Raw genomic sequence first — 23,894 nt, 5'->3', positions numbered from 1 at the left:
CATAGCTTTTTCCAAAGTATCTTGCTGTATTGTTCCCACTGTCACCTCAGTTCTTTTCCAAAGATTTGCATTACATCCTTGCCATTTGTCAGTTCTACAATTCTGTGGCTGTTTTGAATAAGGCTTCCCACCTCAAGTTTCGGACCAGCAGCTTTTCACTGCAGTTACTTTAGAGCTGATGACTTCTTGTTGGTCAATTCATTCATGTGCTCTGAGAACATCAGAACATTTATTCATATGCTCTGAGGAGCATCTTCTACTGCTGCCCCATGCTGAGGCAGTTTCTCAGACTCACTGTCTGTAAGTAATGGCTGTGAGATGGAGTGAGTCTCCTTAACTTCCTCACTTGAATGAAAACCCCCACTTAATTTCTTTGCAGTGATCTTACCCGCTTTAGTGCTACCATCACTCTGCCCCTGTGCTGAATGCAATGGCATGCAAGACTCGAGCTGCCTGTCTTGACTTTCTGTGTGACTTTACTGCAATGATGAGAGAAAGTTCATTGAGTTTGTTTCCTCTTTCTGAGGCAAATATTAAAAGTAGACCCAGGTGAGTGTTGCACTAGAATTTAAAAATACAGATAATATATTGTGCAGTCAAGCAATGAGACATGGATTGGTTCTTGTTACCCCCAACTGGTTCAAGTCAATGGTGTTGCCTTGCACAGACGCGTGGCAGTGTCTTGTCCTGGAGGAAGCCAATTATCTCTAGTGCCTGGAGGAGTGCAGTGTCCTTCACCCCTCCCTCGGTGTTCTATGCACACCAGCTGGGAACTGCTGTCAAGTGAAATAGCGTAAGGTGAAGAAGGCAAGTTTTTGTATCTCCACGATATTGTGCCTGCTGCGGTATGAGAGCCATTCTGAGCTGTTTTCATGGTGATATGTTAGAAAGGTTTTGTAGATAACATGTAAAGTAGGATGCAGTCTTGGTTTTCAGATGACTTTAAGGCTATAAAGTTTGAACAGGTTCTTTAATGACTTGTCTACTAAATTAAGTATATCATACAAAGAAAACCCCACAATTTTGAATAACTAAGGTAGTGTTTATATGTTTGTAAAAGTCTGAATACGCATTTTGAAATACACCTTGACATTTTTAATTTCAAAACAAATTGTACAGTGCATTCTGCTTTCTTGCTGATTTCTGAGTTCTCTTTACCATTTTTTCACAGCCTAAATTTCAATAAATAATAAAACAGTAAATAAATTATTTGTTTAATATTAGGTCTTAAAAAATAAACATAATTTTGAAGACTTCAGCTTATCTAGTTCCTTTTGTTTTCAATACAAAGTTGGTACAATGTATGGATACCTAATTTTGATTTTATGCCAGACTTGCAGTTTACTTCTGACAATTTATGCAAATAATTTTGGCATCCCAGTATTTTATTGGATTTTTGCTGCATCAAGACAGTTTATTGGATTCTTGCTGCATGAATACGGTTCATGGCATTTAAGTTTATCATATGTGTGTGGAACTTGCACATATAAATACTGATATAAGAATAAAAAAGACATTCTGAAAAAATGGCTGCATGTATTTTGCATCATATGGTACATTTTTAATTAAATATCTAAACAGTACCCAGGACTTATAAACCAATTTAAAGAAACCTGACTGCATTTCTCTCTATGAATTTAGTGGAGGCATGGTTTCTCTCGTAATATTTTTTCATCTTAGAGTTTCTCAGCAGATGGATTTTTTGCTTCACCAATTTTTACCTTCATAGCTTTTTGAAAGCTTAAAAAATCATTTTAATACCATCTCATTTCAACTTTCTACTATGAATCATTTTGAGCTGTGGCAACAAACATCCAATCAGAAGGACTACTCTCATGTTTTTATGTGAACAGTTACTGACTGTTAATAATAATGGCTAGAATTTTTATTTTTTTTATGTAAGATTGTGATCATAATCATGTTCTCTTCGTTAATAACTTAGTCTTCATTGAGGCTGCAGAGTAGTGTTAAACCATTGGACTACATTGAAATAGCTCTTGATTTATATCAACTTAAATGAGATAGTCCAGTGGAGTCTTTAATGTAGAAATAATGGCACAGAATTTACCACAAAGCATGGACATTATTGAAAAGACGTACAGAGGGCCCTGGAAAAATGCAACTTAATTCATTTTTCAATATGTTTTTAATGAAATTTTGTATTCAAAAATACTAATATTCCAGGAATTTTATACATTTCTATATAATGATAACTCAGGTACAAAAAGAAGAAAAGGATAAAAGTATTATAATCATTTTTGAAACACAAAAAGAAAACAACCACCTGACTGGGCTATTTCTTATAATCTTCAAAAAATTCCAATTTAAAACTCTCTTGTTATTCTAAAACCAGTAAAGCTTTTGCTGTATGCGTACTAGAAGGAGAAAACGTGTTTCATGAAGAACTGAAAGTATATCAATATCTTTCCAATATCTTTCCTCTACTACCTCATTTTTACCAGACTGGTTGCATAACATAACTTAAAGTTGGTAAAAGTTAGGGTCTTCCTGAAATGCCCACTAGTGTAAGTGGAATTCCACACTTCAGATAATTTAGGCATCATATTAAGTTGCAAACCTGTAAATTGTTTCCATAACAATATTTAATTCGTGGGATGAATTTCTACCAAAGCCTGAAAGTATATACACAAATCTTCTGTTGGTTAGGGCACCTTGCAACTTGTTGTTTATTCCTGGGCTTTTTTGTGGGCCTTTTTTTGGAGGGCAGTGGGGAGCAGTTATAAATTCAATGAAATGTATGCCACATACTGTGAGCCTGGTTGTTGACCTCTGAGGGATCTGAAATTGTACTTGAGTGGCCAAATAATATCCAAATAATATACTGTGCTTATTTTGTCTCTTAAACCTGTACTCCAGCAGGACAAGATGCCTATTGTTTCTTTACCTCTGTGTCCTCTTGTAACAGAATGAATATTACTGTAGGTTAGACTTCCTGTGGAAGAACAAGTTCAAAAAAGAGCGGGAGGAGATTGAAACCATGGAGAACCTAAATCGTGTGCTTCTGGAGAATGTGCTTCCTGCCCATGTAGCTGAACACTTCTTGGCAAGAAATCTGAAGAATGAGGTGAGCCATCTCTATATATCTTCTGCTCTGTATGAAGGCAGCATGTTGTGGATATACCACTCAATGCTGAGTCAAACAGTAGGTCCATACAGTCAGAGTATAATTTACAGTTATTTTCATTCCCCCTTACCTTCCCGAAAAGCTTACGTTATAGCACTGAATGCACCGTAGTACCTTGAAATCAAAAATGTGAAATTATTTTAACATACATTAATATGCATTCAGATGCTTTTTCCTTTGTGATTAGAGTGGAGCTGCATCTTCGTTTTGAATTTGCTTCTGGTGACTGGAGACCTTGCTTACTGAAGTGAAAATAAACACGTTCCCCGAAAAAGTGGCTATTTTAATTCTGGAAGAAGGTTCTGAACACTCAAATACCTGTTTACTCACTGCTTATCGACCTAATTCAAGCACCACAAAAGTCATCCAAAAGACCCTTGTTGACTTCAGCGCAGTTCAGATCTGCTTCTAATACTGCTTTATGGTTTTAATAAAGAAAAGAAGGATGAAAAAAATTAAAAATATTTAGAGAGAGTAGCAATTTATATAGATCTTAAATGCAGTCGTTTGAACTTCATACAAAACAATAGTTCTAAAACTGACAGAAGAGGGGAGAGGGCAGCTTTAGGGATTCATTTTGATCTCCTGAGTCAAAAAGGACGATGTTTTCCCTTTAGTTTCACTGTGGTTTGCATTAAGCAGTACTATAACATACTTTATTAGTAGTACTTTAGTATTACCTGCAAATATTTATTTGGTAGCTAATGTCAAATGAAAACTGCTGTGGGGTTCCTTTGAATCCAGTGAAGACCTTGGCTGAAAACCAAGATGGCTCGGCTCCAGTTTAGATCAGGCATTAAACACAGCAAACCGTCAGGAGATTGCTTTCTCATTTATGTGCTATTCCGTCTCAGCTCCCCAGCAGAGCAGCACCATCTGCTCACCCTTGTGTTGGCAGCTGGATTTATATTGTCACCCCTCAAGATTCTTGGGTTGGAATGAGCTTTAGTAAATTTAGTGAAGATGAGAAATGGTACTGTGCTGATCTCTCCAGTCTGTCATGTCAGCTGAAGAAAAAATGGTTTGATACGATTTTAGTGGCATCCCTAAAAAAAAAAAAAAAGTAAAAATCCAACAATCTTGAGTTGTTTTTTTTTGCATTGTACGTCTTTAAACACAGTTTTCAGAGAGGCAAGAACCTTTCAAATTCTTGGAAATGTTCAGGAATACAGGCATCTGGCATGTCTTCAGATTTGTTTCAGCATCTGCAAGGATGTGTCAGGCCTTAAAGGACGTTGTGTATATGTGTATGTTTATACACCCAAAAATATGTTGGAACAGATCAAACTTTTACTTTCTTTCTGTGGATATTTAGGTAATTAGATAGTGAATTGAAATTTGTTTGTCTTCCCTAGTGGCAAACAGTCATGTTAGTATGTTTATCTATATTCTTTTCTACTGAAGATTTTGAGATGAAGATTAACCTAATGGATGAATAGTCTTGTTTCTGAATACTACTTGCCCTCCTAGAGTTTTGTGCATGCAGTTGTATGAAGGAAAGGGAAGACTAAGTATGCTGCTGAATGAATGCAGCAGGAATGAAAGGGAAAAAATGTGTGGATGAATGCTAACTGGGAGCAGTGGGACTGTACTTTTAAAAGACCAATAAAGGTCTTTTCATAACAGGACACATGTTGACTAATGCTGATACTGTAGAAGTAAAATTATTTCAAAGCAGGCAAATGTCATAAAGGTCTGTTTGCTCTATCAGAGCCTCCAGAACTGTGTTTCTGCTTACAGTTTGTATGCTGGGTACCAGATAGGGTACTTTCTAGTTGAGAGACAGAAGAACAAATACAAAATGAAAAGCAGGAAACGGGGCCAGGATTAGATGTATCTTCTGTGACTGACCTCTGCACGCTACTCCTTTGTGCTGCTAGCATCCAGCTTCCCTATGACTAAGAAGTACCCAGGAGCATTTGTGCTGCGAGCTCACTTGCAGGCACATTACTGAGCTGAATACCTAGCAAAAAGAATCCTGCTTCGTTAGCTGCCGGACAGAGCCAGCAGAAATTGTGCCCCAGAGAAGCCGACCTCTGTAGCCTTTCACGAGCCATATGGAATGGGGACCAGTTTGCCTCCTTCATCCTGATAAGGTCTCTAGGCTCTGGAGAAGACGGGACAGTAAGGAAAGCCCAGCAGCAGAAATTCAGATGTTATAAAAGGAAGGATAAAAAAAAGGATTGACTGTGGAAGAGAGTGGTTTTATTTTTGTTGAAATAAAGCCATTCCTTCCTGCTGCATTTAATTTTCTGATTAAACATTTCGGAGAGTACTCTTTCAAGAGAAGTACTCGTAGGAAAATTAAGACACCTGGTTGCCACAGCCTTTATTATTATGAATGATTGCAATAAACTATCTGGGAATGCCTGCTTAAAATTACTTGACATCTGTTGTGACAGCCACAATTACTACTCGTGGCTATAAACAGTGCCATTTGTTGTTTCTGTGCTGGTACTGTGTTATACAGCATTAGTAGGGATGGATATTGCCCCTTGTTAAGAGCGGAACGAGGACAAACGAGACACTGCTGCTGAGCTTCAACATGACAGGTGTTCACATACAACTTTGTGTATTTGTTTTTGAGGTGGAGGAGAGGAAGGAGTAATAACTCCAGTTATAGAAAAGGTAGATTTGAGTTTGTAGATATAACACTCAGGCACGCAACCCTTTTTTACAGGCTGTTTGTCCCCTGCTGCATGGACAGCCAACAGCATAGAGCACACTGACCCTTTCTGTCTCACAACAGCACTTTTATTTGAATTTCTGCTCCTGTTTTTTTGCTTAGTCATATCCTCTTCGTTATGACTGTGCGTTGTACAAGTTGCCATGATTTTTTCTGGGTGACACTTCTGCTTTCAGTAACAACAGTTTTTTCAGTGGCAATCATAAGAAGGCATGAGTTGCCATCCATCAGTGATTCAGTCACCTGCATGGCCCTGATAGTATCCAGCGCTGGCTCCTTCAGCAGAAGTTCTAGGAGCAGCTGCATATTAACGTGGTATTCACCTGTTTTGCTTTTGCCTGTAAATTTGAGGGCATATATATATATATTTTTTTTTTTTGCTTTTTATATACTTCCTAGTTATGCATTTTTCTAGTATTCCCATAACTGTTAAGGTTTTTAACCCCCTAAGCTCTTTTCTTTCATGTAGTTGAATAGCATTGAGCTATACATTTATGTCTCACACATGTAAAATATTTTTTCCCTGTTCTACTTCTAAATGTCCTGTTTGTCTTCTGGTTCCGGTATTATGAGGTGGTAAAAAGAATCACATTACCATCTGGACTTCATATTATTCAGTAACATGTATGCTTCTGTCATGTCCCTGTGCAACTAGTTTTCTTTTTCTGTAAAGGTTCAGTTGTAGCACCTAGCAGACGTGAATTCTTATGACTTGAGTTTATATTCGCAAAAAAACCTGTACATGGTGTTACTTTCATGTACTATTTCAGATATGGCAGTGCCCAACTGTCACCTGTGTGACAAGATTTTGTCTTTTTCACAGACTTTACAACTCATATCTCATGAGCAATTCTGTCGGTTTTTACTTTCTCAGGGTGCAAAATCAGCAGGATTCAATAAAGTAAATAAAACAGAAAGCTGCTATCTAACGTTAATCTGGGAAATTAAAACAGCCTTTTGTTACTAATTAACTACTAATGTCACAGAATCCCTAGGACAATAGAATTGTGTGTTAATATTAGTTACAACAGTACTATTAATTTGGCTGGATTTAACTTACTGGGTTTGTTTAGCTGGTAGGAATATGAACAAATTTTGTTCTGTGAAAAAAATATTTCATCACAGATATATACAGATTGTTTATTTTGTCAGGTCAAGTTTCAAAAGTACGTGTAATAATCCACGTTTTGAATGTTAGTTATCTACATTCTGAAATAAATACTCTTCTATCTTCCTCCAGTCTTCTATATAACACTGTGAATTTCTCCTTCCATTACCAAGCCCTATTTGTTTTTGTTTTTGTTTTTTTTTTAGCCCCTTCCCTGTTTTAAAAGCCAGCAGCATGTGTGTGGCCTGAATTCCTTCACCCACTAATGAAATCAAGTTACCGGGAGGGTGACTTGAGGAAATAGAAGGAGAACCAATATAAACCACAGAATGTAGTCTCTGTGCCTTTTCTGCTAACTGGTCTATGGAGAGCACTTAGCATGTCAGATCTTAAGTTTTGGGAATATTTATAAGCAAATATTACTGTAGCTTCAGCCTAGACATGCCTGAGATAAATTTGAAATAGGTAGATGTGAAGCAAAATGCAGGCCACAAAGACTAAATATTTGGGGAGTATGGACATAGTTTACTTTGAGATTCTTTAAAAAGAGAAAAACATACTGTAAGTGGAAATGAAAAAAAAAAGTTTGGATAAGTAGAGAGGGAAATAATATCTGATCCTTACTGAAATCACAGAATATTCACCTTATTCACTAGAGTATTGAAATCCATGCTCCACTCAAAGAAATACCTTGAGCAGGATTTGGCTTTATACAAGCTTACAACATCTCTTATTGCTGTGGCTAACTTTGTGTATGGATTTCTATACTTTTTAAAAAACATTAATTTAATAAATATTCTTTCTTTTCTTTTTTCAGGATATAAATATGTCCTGAAAGGAGAGATATGCTAATGATTAAGGGCATTGGAGAGGAAACTGAAGGGAAGTGGAGGGGGGGTCATTTTTAGCACCGGGGCTTCCTGTGGAGCAGATATACTCTCATTTCAGTGGTCACAGAAGGCAATGGAGAATCTGACATAAGTAATTTTAAGTTCAGGTGACTTATTTCTCTTTGCCTCAGCTCCTTGTTATGGAAAAGAAATGACATTTATTTTGTCCTATTAGGTGTCTTGTCATTTTAGATTAGGAACTATCAGGATTGTGTCTCATTATGCATTTCTAGCATTGGGGTTGTGATTTTGCTTCAGTTTTCTAGTCGTTTCTAGTCATTATAATAACATAGCTAATAATAAATTAAAGATTGTTTTGCAAAATGTAGTCTCAGCCATGGAAGCAAAAATAAATTCTCTGCATGTGAAGCCTCAGAAGTGGGCCCTATCTACAAAATTAGTGAACATTTTATGTTTACTGAGCTAATGTTCAGGAGAAAAAAGGGGTAACATTAAATCACTAGAACGTTTTCAGCTGACTATGTTGAGTCTGTTTAATAAACAGGTTTATACACTGTTTAAAAAACAATAAATACAACTAAATGCAAAAATATCTGAACACCGCCTTAAGGCTCCACCACCTCCCTTTTCAGAACCAGGACACCGCATAAGTTTATTTTGGAAACTTTTGTTTAGTGCTGGGTATGACAGAGTGGTTTTTTTTCTCTATTCTGTTTTCTTTTGGACAGGATCTGTATCATCAGTCATATGACTGTGTCTGTGTCATGTTTGCCTCTATTCCGGATTTCAAGGAATTTTACACAGAATCTGATGTAAATAAGGAAGGCTTGGAATGTCTCAGGCTGCTAAATGAGATCATTGCTGACTTCGATGATGTATGTACTTCTAACAACAATCAACATATGGTTTCAATTTAATAACCCAGGGTATGCAACAGTAAACAAATGTATTTGAAAAGGAGAGCAGAAGAGCTGTCAGAAAAGAACTTTTGTGTGCCTAGTCATGTGGAAATTACTTACAGGGAGTATTAAAGGAAAAAGAGATATATGTGGGATAAATCATACTGACACCATGCTAGTTGCTTTTCATTCTCTTTAAGGAGAATCCTATGCATATATCTGATGGAGAAATTCTGCCCTTTAGTTGCGGTTCATGAGTCAGCCACATTATATGCCACATATTAACTCTAGTTTCCAAATATTAATGCCTAAAGTAAAGTACCTAAGTCTGTGCCCTAAAATTTTACAGCTCTGGGTTATACTTGATCATAAGGGCATAAAACTATTAAAGAGTCTTTAATTTAATGGAGGGCAACAAAGATGATGAAGGGTCTAGAGGGGAAGACATATGAGGAGCAGCTGAGGCCCCTTGGTTTGTTCAGCCCCGAGCAGAGCAGGCTGAGGGGAGGCCTCATGGCGGCCTGCAGCTCCCTCACGAGGGGAGCGGAGGGGCAGGCGCTGAGCTCTGCTCTCTGGGGACAGCGACAGGACCCGAGGGAACGGCATGGAGCTGGGACAGGGGAGGGTCAGGCTGGGGGTTAAGGAAAGGTTCTGCACCCAGAGGGTGGTCGGGCACTGGGACAGGCTCCCCAGGGCAGTGGTCACGGCACCGAGCCTGCTGGAGTTCAAGAAGCATTTGGACAACGCTCTCAGACACATGGTCTGATTTTCATGTGGTCCTGTGTGGAGCCAGGAGTTGCACTCAGTGGTTCTTGAAGTCCCTTCCAACTTGAGGTATTCTGTGATTCTATGATCTGCATTGTTGTGGTTATACAGCACGTTGACCAGTTGGTATATGAGCAATGGGAATGTTTTAACTTTCCATTCTCTTAAGTTACAAGCAAGTGCAGAGTGTATGACTATAGATAGATTGTGAAAAGGCATCTGTAAAGGTCTCACTGAGAACTGTATTTGTCTTAAAAAAGTTGTTTGTGATGAAGATACCCAAAGAGGTGTTAAGATTGTGTCATGACTCAGACAGCACAGTCTGGATTTGCATTTGTGCAACTGTAGAGGGAATTTTAGCAGCATACCCATTTGAATAACTTTGGAGTGTTCAAAACAACCTGTGTTATAAACTAGAATTCCTACCATCCCATCCTGAAGAGATGCTCACTTTCAGAAAGCTGCATAAAGCTTAACCACTGGCTTGCATGGTGATTCAGTTCCAATATCAAATGAGTGCAAAGTCCACGGACTAAAAGTGGACTAAGTTAACTAAGTTAAAAAGACCCTAATGCACGATAAGGTGGAAATTGATCTCATTACTATAAGTTTAGTTCCTTTATATAAAAATATATTTTAACAGACATAAATTCCTTTTCCTTGGGAACAATTATTGTATCTATTGTTTTATCCACCCTTTATCCTGTATATATTTGTGAAACCATTTGGGGTCTATTAAGAGACAGTTCTAAGAACTAATAATACTCTGAATTCTGTAAGAGGAACAAGCTGTTAGAGTATCAAGGCTGCTGATCTCAATAACAAATAACTATTCTTGTTTTACAGCTATTGTCTAAGCCAAAGTTCAGTGGAGTTGAAAAGATAAAGACCATTGGGAGCACTTACATGGCAGCAACGGGACTGAGTGCTACACCCAACCAAGAACAGTGTCAGGTATAGAAAAAAAGTTCTTGCTCAATGAAAATCATTTTCAAATGAAGCCTAAAATTCTGTTCATTAAACTGCATGATACATATAACATTGTGGCCTAGTTTTTTCTTCTTAATGTAGATTGTATTGTAAAAGTCTATACTTTTATTTAGCATCTCCATGAATTATTGTTCTTCACATTGCAGTTTGAAAATGCCACCTCTGTGTTTTCTAAGTCTAAATTCACTCTTCTACTCTGAATAGAATACATCATTTTATTGCTACATGCTGCAGCAGAAGTAATTGGATTTATGGAATCTTAAGAAGACTGTAGGAATCACTATTTTCTGTTGTAAGTTGTGAGTGCAGGGTGGCCATATTAACCATACACTTAAAGAACCTTCAGGCTCATCACTGAAAACAGGTCCCTTTGTTTCTGATTGGTTTAACAGGGTAGCATTGGGAACTGCAGTCAGTAGAAATGAAGTTCAGAGAAGCAATTAGTAACTTTGAAGCAAAGTCCTTGGTTTTGCCATGATCTTTAGAGTACTCCAGGTTAGCAACAGAGACATAGCAATTATGAATCAATGCATTCTCTGCTAAGGATTAATTGTGCTCCTGACAAATTCATGTTGCTTCTAGAGAGAAGCAATTAACACCTGAACTATAGACCCTAAGAATCCTAAGGACAAAATAGAATAATTTTAAATTAGCTCTGACATCCAATACAGGGAGGTGAAGGGGGTGAAGGAAATGCAGGACTGCAGACTAGAGAAGAGAAGACTTAGAGGAGCTCTCAACCACTGCTTAAATTAGTATGTACACTGGAAGAAATGTATTGTTTTAGTTACTTCCACAAAGTTAATCAGGAGATCCAAGTCTTACTGTTCCTTCAGTGATTTAATACGCATTTTGAAATAAATTCCACCAAAATTTAGAGGTCTTCAGTCCAGATGCTCCAAGATCCACAGGTATTGCAGTACCTAGCGCAGCAATGACTGACTGCTAGGCATGCTGCTGGGCGCAGCCCCCATCTCAAAAGAAGCACCCAGGGAAGGCTAAATGACTAAAGATGGGGTCTGAATACATAAGCTGAGTTGAAAAACAATCTGACTTAGGTAGGATTGATCTCCAAAGGAAACAGAAAGGCTTCATTGATCTAAACAACTGCTCTGTCAAGTGCCACTGCTGTCCCACCTAGGTTGATATATCTACTTTATGAATCATCTCACAAAGTTGTCATCTGTCCATTTATTCTGTCACTTTATCTTAAAAAAGGAGGAAGATTCAGTCATTTCTCATAGAGACCCGTAAGCCTACCTCTTAAGAAATCATTCTCTGTCAGGGTCCTACCCTGGGCTGTGGAAGCCTGAAAATCAATTCTCTCCTTAGGCTGGGGGGGCTTAAACCAGTACTTAGAAATCAGGCTACGCTGTCGATGTACAAGAAGAAATTAAGTCTATAGCCTTAGTAACTCATGTAAACGGTGAGATAGTAAATTAGTGGACAGGGGATGGGTTGTCTTTTCACTTCATTTGTCCTGCATTTTGTTCATTTTCACGTCTATTAGATGTTCTCAGAGATGCTTGCTTATCTGCCAGATGAAATCAGTGGAGAAAGTCTTAAAACTAAATCTCACTGGAGCTTAAGTTAGCTGCTTAAGCACCTAGCACTAGGGTGCTGAGATGTGCAACACTGAAAGGGAGACATCTCTGTGGGGCTGACCACAAGCATTATTTATTATTAAGGGGCATAAAACAGAAGCAGACACTCAGAGAAGATTAATAAGCAAATCCTAAGCATACATAGGCAGTGAGTGCCGGTGGGACTAGACAGCAGCTAATCAGTTGTTTGACAGTCAGAATGTTAGATTATGCATTTTTTGGATCTCTCATCTTTAGACTGATTGATCATGTAAGTGAAATGCATCATGGTCCATTGGCCATTGTTTCATCTAAGTGATGCCGGACAGGACATAATCTTCTTACATTACTTTTCTGCTGCAGCCTGCTGGCATTAGGATATCCCTGAGGGTTTAAGTGCTTTCAGATTCAGCATATCTTGGCTATGTTCTCACAGTAACTAAGGCTAAGGAAAATGATTTTATTCTGTTTGTTTGGCAATTCAGGAACCCGAACGACAGTATATGCACATAGGAACCATGGTGGAGTTTGCATTTGCCTTAGTGGCAAAACTGGATGTCATAAACAAGCACTCATTCAATGACTTCAAGTTACGAGTAGGTATGTATTACAGGATTTTTATGAGAATATCCTGGAGGAAGGGGAGAACTCCGCATAATGTTCAAGCCTATTAAGGTATTAGTAGAACTGTCCAACAGGGCAGTATTACTTAATGAAGAAAATACAGTCTCAGGTTTATGGTTTTTTTACTCTATAGTATTTGTTACAGAGGTTTTTAACTGTGTATTTTTTTTAAGCTACTGAGTACCAAAGGAGACTCTAAACAGGGCTTTACAAAACCGTATGAATACCTTTGGAAGACAGTACCTACAAAGGGGCCAGTGAGGCTGGAGTTTGAAATATTTCGGATGTACTTAAATCAAACAAGCATACAAAAATGCTTCCTTCCTGGTGTTAAACAAATGAGGATATTTCTCTTCTTTGTTATTCTGTGGTTATTGACAAATAAGAGCAAAATTGACTAGTTATTTATATTTGTTAGGGGTATCACTTATATTTCATCTTCTAATTGCTTCCCTTTGTTCATCATGGTATTTTTGAAAAAATACACAGTTGCGGTACGCCATGATGATGAGATAAATGAATTCAGAGCTGGTCAAGAACTTTGTGTTCCAAAATGCTTAATTCCTGATAGCAGTACACAACAGTTTAACAATGCAATCTGTAACTTGGAAAATGTGAAATGAAAGCATTAAATAAATATTGGAAACCTATAAATCTTGGAAACATGTCTGCAGTATTTGATTTCCAACGGTTGTTCTCCCTTCTTGTCTTTTTCTTGCTGGGCAGCTTGCTTTTCCTTTCAACTGCTCCTCTCATGTTTATTTCACAGTGCCACCCACTGGCAAAGCTTGCTATTTTCTGACCTTAAATATTCATGTGTTCCTTAAGGCACTTCTTTGCTTTGTATTGTGTTCTTTGCCATAGTTAAAAAAAAAAAATGACAAAGCAAATCTGAAGTATGCCTCCTTCCTGATGTGTTACAGAACTTGATGAGTTTATAAAAAACGTGTAGAGATACCATATTTCTGTGCAGAATAAAAGTTCTCTTCTTGCTGTAGATGACACGTGTCACATACTTGCAAACATACTTTTATCAGCAATGTCAGTAGAGATAAAGAGCTGCTGAGTATCAGTGCTAAATCAGCAAACTGATTATAGCAATGCTGACTCTTTTTAACTAGGAATTATGAGGCATGATGTTTTGGGGGAAAAACTAAAGGAATGATACATGTTTAGAATGGAGGGGGAAAAAAAGAAAAAAAAAAAGAGGAAGGATTAAATCTACAGAGGGACACGGGCGCAGAACTGGCACTTTGACACTTTAATCTAGTATAGGCACCACCGAGATCTTCAGATCCACTTCCCACCACCAGCTGACTATGAAAGCATCTGATATACATAGGAATTAGAGCCACAGAAACATTTGAGCATCTTGCTCTCACTACATAATTGGCACTTTAGGGATTTAAACCCAACTTGCCATTTGTAAAAGCCTTCCTCAGCTAGCATCTAACCCTGGAACTGTTGCAGCTCACCAGAGGTCTCAGCTTTCAACCTTCATTTTGCTGTAAGTGCCTGAAATGCTGGCTGTGCCTTAGGAGGCACACAGCTTACCCCGATGTTGTCAGACAAGAGAGCACCTAGACTATATTTCAGGCATTTCTCCTATTCTGTTAGCTAAGGTGCTTGATTTATTAGACAAGCTCAGATATGTTTTTGCAGAAAGTTTTGCAGAGGTGCTACTTTTTTTTTTCTCAGACCGGAATAGAGTCTGACATGTTGTTTCCCATATAGCTTCATGGTTAGAACGTTTGTCTATGTTGTGGGTGAACTTGATTTTGTTCCTGCTTTTGGCTGAGGCTGTTCAAGCATGGGGATCCATGTTTCCTGAAGGATACCATGAGGCCAAGGTGTAGGATGCTTTCAAGTTGGAAACTTTTTGTCAGTGTTTGCTGAAGAGTATTCCCGTTTTCATGGAATAATTAAACGTCCCATTGCGCATGAGAGAACGAGACAACATCATCCTCTGTTAAAGAATTCACCTGGATGAGATGGCTGCTGTTCCAGCCTTGCCCCAATACACATTTAAGTGTCATGCAAAAGAGAACTGCACTAGCAGGAGTCACTTAGAGCAGCACATCTCAGACTGCCTTGGTGGCCAAAACACATTCCTAAGAGATATGGGTAGAAGTCTTCTTGAAGAAGGAGGGATCTGAACCTAGTTTTCCAGTCCCTGAGGGCATTACTTAAACCATCAGCAGTGTTGGTTCAGGAAATTAAAAATAAAGAAAAACCCTCACCTCCTTCCCATTATATTCTGTGGGAAAGTCCCACTGCATGGTCCTCATTTCTGGACCATGGCAGAGTGTATACCACACACATCTCTTCAGTATTTCCTGCAAGCTATCTTGAGCTACTCAGCAGATAGCTTTTGTGGAGGTCCCTAATGCCTTCTGCGCTTTGGTTATCAAGAAACAGAAACACCCACTTATGACTTGGGAGTTAGTGCAGAGTGTTGCAAGGCCTAAGTCACTTGTTGAGTTTAATCCCAATTCCTTAAACAAATATTTATCAGGTTTTTATCTAATATCCTTTAGGGTTTGCATATTTTCCTAATTTTCTAGATTTAACTGCTATAGAACTTTTCCAGGGTTTCCTGGTGGGTGTATAGCCTGGTTGCTAGCCCATGCTGCCATGTTATATGTGATCCATAATAGATCATCTAGCTCTGAGATGCCTCCCCATGCTACATTCACAATTCTATTTTGCTGCATAGACATATCCCTAGTGATGCTATCTGTCAGAGAATAAAGAGAAGTCAGTTATGATCTTTTGATTTGGGGATAGCTGTAGAAATCCAAACTGTTCACCATTTCAGGGTACATTTCTCACTAGGTATAAGTTGTCTTTCCTGCTCGTCAGTAAGTGTAGTTTCAATTATAGCAGATTTGATGCTGGTTAATGATAGCACTTTTGATTTTGCCTCCTTGTTTCCTTCCCTGCTGGCGGAGTACAACTCACTCCCTTTACAAACATAACCTAGAATGGAAACTGACTGCAAGATAAAACATGCCGAGAGCCTAATGGGGGACTGTACTATGTTGTTCTTCACTCGTACGGTCTGCATTTCAGAACTAGCAATTTCTTACTCTTATTCCATACTTTAGCAAAAGATAGGAATATATATACTTACAATATAACTCTTTAGGACCATATTATAGGCAAGCCAGCCTTCAGAACAAGGATTCAAATCCTTGTGATTCATTCACATTAATTTATTCTACATTTAAAAAGCAATGAGTACTGTAAAATTCATTTAATTTGGCCATCAATTATTACAGAGAGGAGAAGCCTTTCACTGAAAGTAGAAATAAGAAGAATAATAAGAACTGTGGTATATCTGTTTTCCCAAAGGAAGCTGTTCTTCCTACACTGTGTTTCTCATGCTATGTATCAAAGGCAGTAGCAGGTTATTAGGATAATAATAGTTAAAAATATTAAAATTATTCAGGATGAGAGGGAGTTGTAAAACTAAAATTAGATTAACTATCTTTTGCCATTTTTATAAGTAACATCCTCTTATTGTAATGGGATGTGAACAGGCTGTACCCACTAGTCAAGACGGACCAAATACCATGCTTATTGACTTGTTATGTTACCAGGTGCAATACTTGTCCTCATTTGGTGGATCTTCTTAATATTATATTCTGATGTTTTTCAGGTATTAACCATGGACCTGTAATAGCTGGAGTAATTGGAGCTCAAAAACCACAATATGATATCTGGGGCAATACAGTAAATGTGGCCAGCAGGATGGACAGCACTGGTGTCTTAGATAAAATACAGGTACTCTTGTTTCGTGCTGGTATTTATCTTAATGCTTTGGGTTTGGTGCTTAAAACATATTTTACATTTGTGCACCAAAAACTCTGTGGTTTTGGAGCTGAGATTGCCTACATAAAAAATGACCTACCAGTTGTCTGTATGTTTAAAAAGAATTATACCATGGGCAGGAACATAAAGAATTAAAAGAAAAAGTATGGGAAAATATGTGAGAAGAATCAAAACTTTGTATTCACCCTACAGAAGAATACGATGGAAGCAATTATGTTTTGCCTGAAAATGCAGCACCAGATTAAGAGAAGATTTGAGGGAAATCACATTTGTATTCTATACATCTCTAAACTCATAAAATATTAGCTACATTATCCCTGAGGGGTTTTCCTGATGTTAATTATTTCTATATAAAGGAAATGTCCATAACTACAGTATGTCAAATTAAATCCATAAAGCAGTGATGAAGCATTTATTTTGTTGAAACATATAGAATAATAATCTTTATAGATTATTATTGCAAGGTTAATGGTTGACTTGATGACCTTGGAGGACCTTCCAACCTAAGTGATTCTATGATTATCTATATAGATTGGAGACAGAGTTGTGTAGTAAAGACCTTCAATTTGCTAATTTTCCAGTGATTTCATATTTAGGGATCACATTTTAATTTTCTGCCTGGTATGCTGCATAGCACTTGGGGCTCCCACCATGTATGTGATTGAGACCACTCAGAATCTAAGGCTGAGACAATTCATATCTAAATAATGCAAAAGTAGAGCTGCTGGCCAAAACTGAAAACAGGAGGGATCTCAAAGCAATGACATCTACACTTGTTTGCTTCACAAAGAAACGTGACTAGTCTGAGAAAGCTGATGCTGTTGAACAACCTCTGCCCTAGCAGTCTTATACCTAAAGTGGCAGAACTGCTTCAAGTTTGGTTCACGGCCAGTTATGTGGGAAACTGCCAACAGCAGCTCTGACAGATGATGCTAATGTCTTACGATCACTTCATTCACGCTGCTTTAGTAAGCGCAAAAAGATGGGGAAGGTGGGTATAATGAAATAAAAAACAGCTCTCAAAGCTGAGAAAAATGCTTGTGAGGATGAGTATTGTTCTTTGTGTATCTACAAGCCCTGAGTTTACGGCCCTAGGTACAAAAATGATTGTACTGAATTTAATACTTAATGTATGCGATTAGAATGGGCAGCCAGCAACAGACTATTTAAAAGCTCAGGTGCTCAAACCTAGTCTAAGTCCTTTAAAGGGCTTGTAAGTATTATGGCAAAACCCTTGTAATTGCTCAGCTGTTCTCTGGAAGAAGATTCTGCTTTGCTCTTTTGTCAGTGTTGGTTTTGTTATTGTCTTGTTGCAGGTTACAGAGGAGACAAACAATGTTCTGCAAACATTGGGGTACATGAGCACTTGCAGAGGAATAATAAATGTAAAAGGAAAAGGAGAATTGAAGACATACTTTGTACATACTGAAATGACAAGGTCCCTTTCACAAGGGAATGTGGCATCTTGAAGAATGCTTGTACATGTCATCAATACCATATTTTCAGGAAAGTATCACGCACTTTTTAACTACATTTTGGCCCTTAACATGCGTGCTATATTCTGATATGTGGCACTTATTTTAATATGGCTGCAGAATAGTCCCATGAGCCATCATTTTGCACCTTGATATTCCTATGTTCAAGGACAGTTGTGATGTACGCTGTAGGACTGGAAGATTGTACTGCAACTTGCACTGTTATTCCGAGACAAGAAAAGAAGGAATGGGAATTAAAAAGAGGTAACTCATCCTGAAAGGACTAAAAAGAGATGTTGGTGACAAATGTGGGGAAAAAAGGCAATAAAGCTAGGGGTGCATACTATTTCCCGATGCATGGTGTTTTCTGGAAAATACAGTCGCTCCCCAATAGCATCTACTAATCTGGTATTAGAGCATACAGTATTTGTAAATAAGTTTACTCAGTTCACACATGATTTGGATGTGATCACCAGTTGCATCTCATAGCCAGGGACACGTTGGGTGGCTTGCTGGCATTCTTTCTGAAGAGAACTAACAATGCTGGATTAGTTTTGTACAAACGTGTCAAATGTTTTGAAGCTATTGTCTTTTGTAAGGTTAATTCATTAAAAGTTTATATGTACTTTGTCTTACTGTTGCTGTCTCTTAGTTTTGCTTCCTTCTATGGCTTCTGTCCCTCTAAACCTGCGCGTCTGCTGCTGTGGCTGCTGCTTTTTATTCAGCAGTTAGATGCTGAGGCAGGCTGTGGCCAGCTATTGCAATAGCCTAGGTCATTAATATCTGCTAGATTTGCTGTTGCCTTTCAGAAATTCAATCAACTCTATTGTCTTCAGTCTTGGTTGGTATCCTAGGCACTCTGCAGTCATTTGGTCCTTACGTGATACAGACTTACCTCAGATCCATAAACACAGCAAAGTGGGGGATACTGGAGACAGTAGCAGCATTGCTACGCTACAACTGGCCTGCAGTGCTTAAACAGTAACTAGGAGAAGCTGTACAAGAGAGGAAACATTCTGTTTGTTCTGCACTTCCACCACCTCTTTTGCTCTGGCATGCCTTTCACTTACCTTCCCAATGCCAGATTTTGTGGGATAATTACAGATAATCTAATTTATCAGGACACGACTATGAGTGGAAGATACGAAAAATGTCATTTTGTGGATATTCAAGATGAATTTAAAACCTGTTGAATTAAAAAATAGCATACTTGAAAAAATTCATAGATGAGTAAGGTGAGAGACTGAAAAAGCCGGTAACTACTATCTTCATTTGAAAGCACTATAAAGATTATTTTTGCTTTGCTATTATCAATACTTGATATTAACAATTTTAGTCATTGTAACAGCCTGACAAGACCAAAATTAATAAAATTTTCCTATTTAAAAATATCATATAATTACAAGATATTTTTTCTGACTGATATGAATATAGATGTCAACTTATGCACTATTAGCTCTGTCATACTATTGAATTGTAAAAAGGATTCATGGAACAATCTTTCAGATTTCTAATTCATGAAACATGTATTTACATTTGTATTGAGTTGGTGTCCTTTCAGAAGGAGTTCCCAAAATTGTGGGTCACAAGTAAATGGCATCAGGCTATGCAAAGTCTCACTGAGTGTGGCATGGTTACTGACAGCAGCCATCCGCCCTCTAGCAAATTGGAATAGCAGTCAATTTCAAAATGCCTACATTTGAAGTAAAATAGACAACCTGAATTTTTATCCCTTAAATTAAACAAACAAACAAACTAACAACTTAGATTTTGAATGTACTCTGAGCCTTTAAAACCTTTCTGGTATTATCACAGGTCAAAGCAGTCATTTCTCACTATGGATGAAAACCCTGTATGTAAATTCATGTGTAATTATATTGTACTGTCGTATCTATGTGCAGCTTTCAGGTATAACCTGTATATTCAGGGTTTTGTTTTTCATTTGTATTCTTGCACATTCTGTGCACCAGTACTAAACCTTGTACCTAATTTGATAGGCTTGTTTTTATGATTTTTATAAAAGTTAAACAATACTATATTTCTGTAACCCATAAAATGTTAAAATATTTAAATAGTGGTGAGCTAACTGGTCTAATGAAATATAAAGATATATATGTCCCCTCCAAGAACACGTTGAAAATGCCCTTGTTCAGGGCACTCATGTTACTCTGGTATTCTCTCATTTTGTACTTGCATTCTGACTCTTGCTACTATGTAGCCAAATCCTGCTAAAGATCAAGAAAGTGGGCAAAAGATGAATATACGTATAGTTATGATGCCCAAAGAATGGTGCATACCATCCTCTCTCCAGCCTTCAGTTGCTGACTAGTATTATTATCTTTCTAGTGCCAAGAAGCTATTTGTATCCAATAAATATTTTTGTCTTCCAATGCATCTTACATCTACTGTTTATACCGTTTTATTCTTCCCCTGTCTAGATTGATCCAGAGATCCTGTATCCTCCTTCTTCCTCTCCTGCAGCAGTTTCACCTGCCTCAGTATCTGAATATAACACTATTTAAGTATCACTGTATAACTTGAAAAGCTTTCTGATAATCATACCCGTCAGTATTCAATATGCCATATTTTCTACACACTATAAGGCTCAAGTTCTGTGACTCCCATGTTGGTGCTATAGTTCATAGGTTGCTAGCAAATCTTAAAGAACGTGAGTTTAAAAAGTAAAATGCAGGTGTTCTTGACAACATGAGGCAGCAGCCAAGAGATCAGTGTAAGAGTGATTCACTGTGGGCTGGGAAAATGAAACCCAAACAAGAACACTTTCGGAGTCTGATGGATTTCTTTATCAAAGCCAGTGCTTTGCTCCTTGGAGGGCTACCAAGGGACAGGAAGAAAGATTAGGCTTGCAGATATTTTTCTTAACTACAAAAGTAGTTGGGATTACCTGTACATTAATGCTATTTAACTGCTGTGTCTAAAGACAGAAGTTAACATCCTATTTAATGTGTGAAAAGCATTATTCATTCTCTTCATATTCCTTTATGGTTTATCTATTTTGTAAACTATCTATAGACCTTATTTACCTTTTTCCACTGACACACAGGTAGGAGTTCAGCCTGCTTATTTCTAAAGAGACAGGTGTACACATCCAAAGGCAGACCTGTTGAAAGTCTGTCCCATTTTTTTTTCAGAAACTCATTTCAGGACAAATAATCAGCTATGTCATCAGATACTTCATGTACCAACAGATTTACTGTCAAAAACAATGATTACCTTGTCCTTTGATAATTAATTTTCCCTTTGGTTGTATTTCTGTATGAAGATACTTTTTTTTTTCTTTTTTTTTTTTTTTTTTCTCTCATAGCAGTTTCTCCTTTGCCTGACCTATATACTACCCATCAGCACTTTTTACAAGTGGACCTCAAGCTAGGGCTTTTTACTTCCATTTTTTCTTCCTTGTCTAAAATAGTGCCGTGACTCTGGGGAGGAAACAAATGTGGAATGAGATATATGTGCCTTAAATAAAACATGTAATTAACAGTATTTTTGTTCTGTGAAGTACTTCAAATTTTTGTGGATTTTCAAAAGTGATGCGTTAATCAATTGTAGATTGATTATCAATTTGAAAATCAATCAGTTTGGTTCACCCTAAAGCTTAGAATGTATTCGTTTTAAAAGCTTTTAAATTTAGTGGCTGGAATCATCCAGCTAAATACAGTTTTTAATAAACCAGAATGGAATAAAAGGACATTTTAATCTGGTTTGCAACTATGAAGCTATGAAACACTTTACACTATAGGATGTCACTGTTAAAAAAAGGATTCTGCCAACAACTGTTCAAAAATTTCTGATGGAGTGTTTTACAAATGTATTTGCAGCGATTGAGATGTTTTGCATGAAAAAACTCAGTTTTGACAGGAAGAAATGCGTGTGAAGTATTTTGAAAGACTGATGTTCCTGGGCTAGAAATTTTTATGTTTGCCTTTCAAAACAGCGTTACCAATTGTTACAAATAATAATGTCCATTTCATGTATAAAATTGTGCATTATTCTATTTACCAGGAAGGTTATTAAACAGAATATTCATCTGATATGGTGAGTTGGAATATCCATTCAGCAGGTGTCAGTCAGCATACAAATAATAATTGCAAATTATATCCATCAACCATTTACCATTTTATAATTGTTTTAAAATTATTAAAATAAAAAATTGAAAATCCTAATTCTAAGTCAAGCGGTTGAAATTATAGTCACTATCCAACCAGGAAATGTTTGCAATCTACAAAGTGGTCACTTAGTCACAGTAATTATGTAGAGAATTATTTGAGATAACAGATACAGTCAAGGAAAATTTAAAAATAATTTTAAAAAATCCTGACTAGCTCATGAACAACCCCCCACCTCCCCCTAAAGATTGCAAAAGGTGCACTGGGTTCTGCAGGTGATGTACAGTTGCCTCCCTCTCCTCTGCAAGCCTCTGAAGAGCCTTTCTGTTAGAGGTAGACGGTCTGTCACTGCTTCAGGGCCTGGAAGAAACAAGCACTTTTGTGAAATTAATGGCTTGACTTGAAATGAGGACCAAAGCTATGAGAGTGGAAAGGGGACAGTTTTAGAGTCATTTGTGCTTCAGCTTCTTCAAGCATGAAGGGTCGCAGCATTTGTTGGAAAGGCTATCTCCCCTTCATAGCCCAGGAACACGCAGCGGTCTGATGCATGTTGGGGCCAAGTGGCAGGGACAGGAGCTGAATTGCTAAGCCTTGATTTGACAGCAGTGTAGCCATCTCAGCTCTAAGTGCCACTAGCTTGAAACAGGTATGTCAGCTTGTGGCAAGGAGGCGGCACCTGCAGCTTTTCTGCATGTCAATGGCCTGTCTAGTTGTATGTCATCTGTCTACTGGTGTCCATCCCATCATCTTCCCTGTCCCCACCATCATCCTCCCCATGACCATTTGCCTCACAAATTCCTTTGAGGAATTTACTTGCCAAGTTATTCACTAAGTCAGTTTTTGGCATTTCAGAACAGTCACCCTGCCTTTGAGACAGTTATCACTGTAAAAGTACATATCAACGTATTGAAAATTCAGGAATCATAGCAGTGGAATCTAAGGAGGATAATGTTACTTCCTAAAAAGGTAGGCAACTGAATTTCTTATCCCTAAGACAACAAATGCAAAGCAACTTTAGTCTCTGACGTCAGCTGTATTTAAATGCATACTGTTGACGGTATAGATTAAAAGCACTCCATTGCGCTCTCAAAACTGTTTACATGCTTCTTTTTAAGTTGCTGAGGAAATTGACGTACCTCCAGTGCCAAGCTACCTGTAACAACAGTATATGAGCAGTGTATGTGACTGGAACAAAAACCCCTGGGAATTCATGCCCTGCAGGTGGGGAGTCTGCAAAAAGGGAAGAAAGGAAGAAAAAGCCTTTGTAAGATTCAAATCACTCTAGAGAGATTTTTGCTTTGGCTGGGAAGGGAAAATGAACTGAAAAGTATTGTTTCAAATTGTTTCAAATGTGGGATTTAGGACAAATCTGTAACAGATATCCAAATATCAGATATGATATTTTTGACAATCTGTATAGCATCCTTCTAGTGCAATTCAACTGGTGCCCTAAACCCTCCAAAGCAGATTCCATGGGGACACTGCTGACTAGCTTCCAGAGTAGCTTAGTGTCCGCTCTATTAAAACCCAGGGTGGCAACAGAGCTGACTTTTTTTTTCCTTTCACCAAAAATTTTGAACTCAACTATTTCCTGATCACCGTGGCCAAGACAGCCACCTTACCGTCGCTTCTCTCACAAGGTCTGCTTTATTCTCAAGCAACAGGTCTAGGAGGACACCTTTCCTAGTTGGCTCACTCAGTACTTGTGACAGGAAGTGATCTTCACCACTCTTTAAGAATTTCCCACAGTTGCTTGTTGCAGCAGTATGGTATTCCCAGTTTATGTTTGAGAAGTTGAAATCCCCCA

At 37.9% G+C, this 23,894-nt stretch overlaps 1 protein-coding gene across 3 annotated transcripts in view; it reads left to right on the top strand.

Moving 5' to 3' along the window:
- ADCY2 (adenylate cyclase 2) overlaps nucleotides 1-22,012 on the top strand; it is a 211,923-nt gene extending 189,911 nt beyond the window's left edge. For 2 of the 3 annotated variants that reach the window (XM_080578374.1, XM_080578376.1), the window contains 6 exons: nucleotides 2,927-3,085; nucleotides 8,519-8,665; nucleotides 10,301-10,408; nucleotides 12,513-12,627; nucleotides 16,313-16,437; nucleotides 17,802-22,012. In XM_080578374.1, the coding sequence (XP_080434500.1) occupies nucleotides 2,927-3,085; nucleotides 8,519-8,665; nucleotides 10,301-10,408; nucleotides 12,513-12,627; nucleotides 16,313-16,437; nucleotides 17,802-17,954 (807 nt within the window). In that variant the 3' untranslated portion in view covers nucleotides 17,955-22,012. The remainder of the gene's footprint in view (nucleotides 1-2,926; nucleotides 3,086-8,518; nucleotides 8,666-10,300; nucleotides 10,409-12,512; nucleotides 12,628-16,312; nucleotides 16,438-17,801) is intronic. The other variant, XM_080578375.1, reaches the window with a different exon arrangement.
- The last annotated feature ends 1,882 nt before the right edge of the window (nucleotides 22,013-23,894 follow it).

This window comes from Anser brachyrhynchus, assembly GCF_964034855.1.
Source record: "Anser brachyrhynchus genome assembly, chromosome: 2".
Taxonomy (NCBI): Eukaryota; Metazoa; Chordata; class Aves; order Anseriformes; family Anatidae; genus Anser; species Anser brachyrhynchus.
Note: the sequence above shows the minus strand (reverse complement) of the source record. Positions and strands in the feature narration are given on the sequence as shown.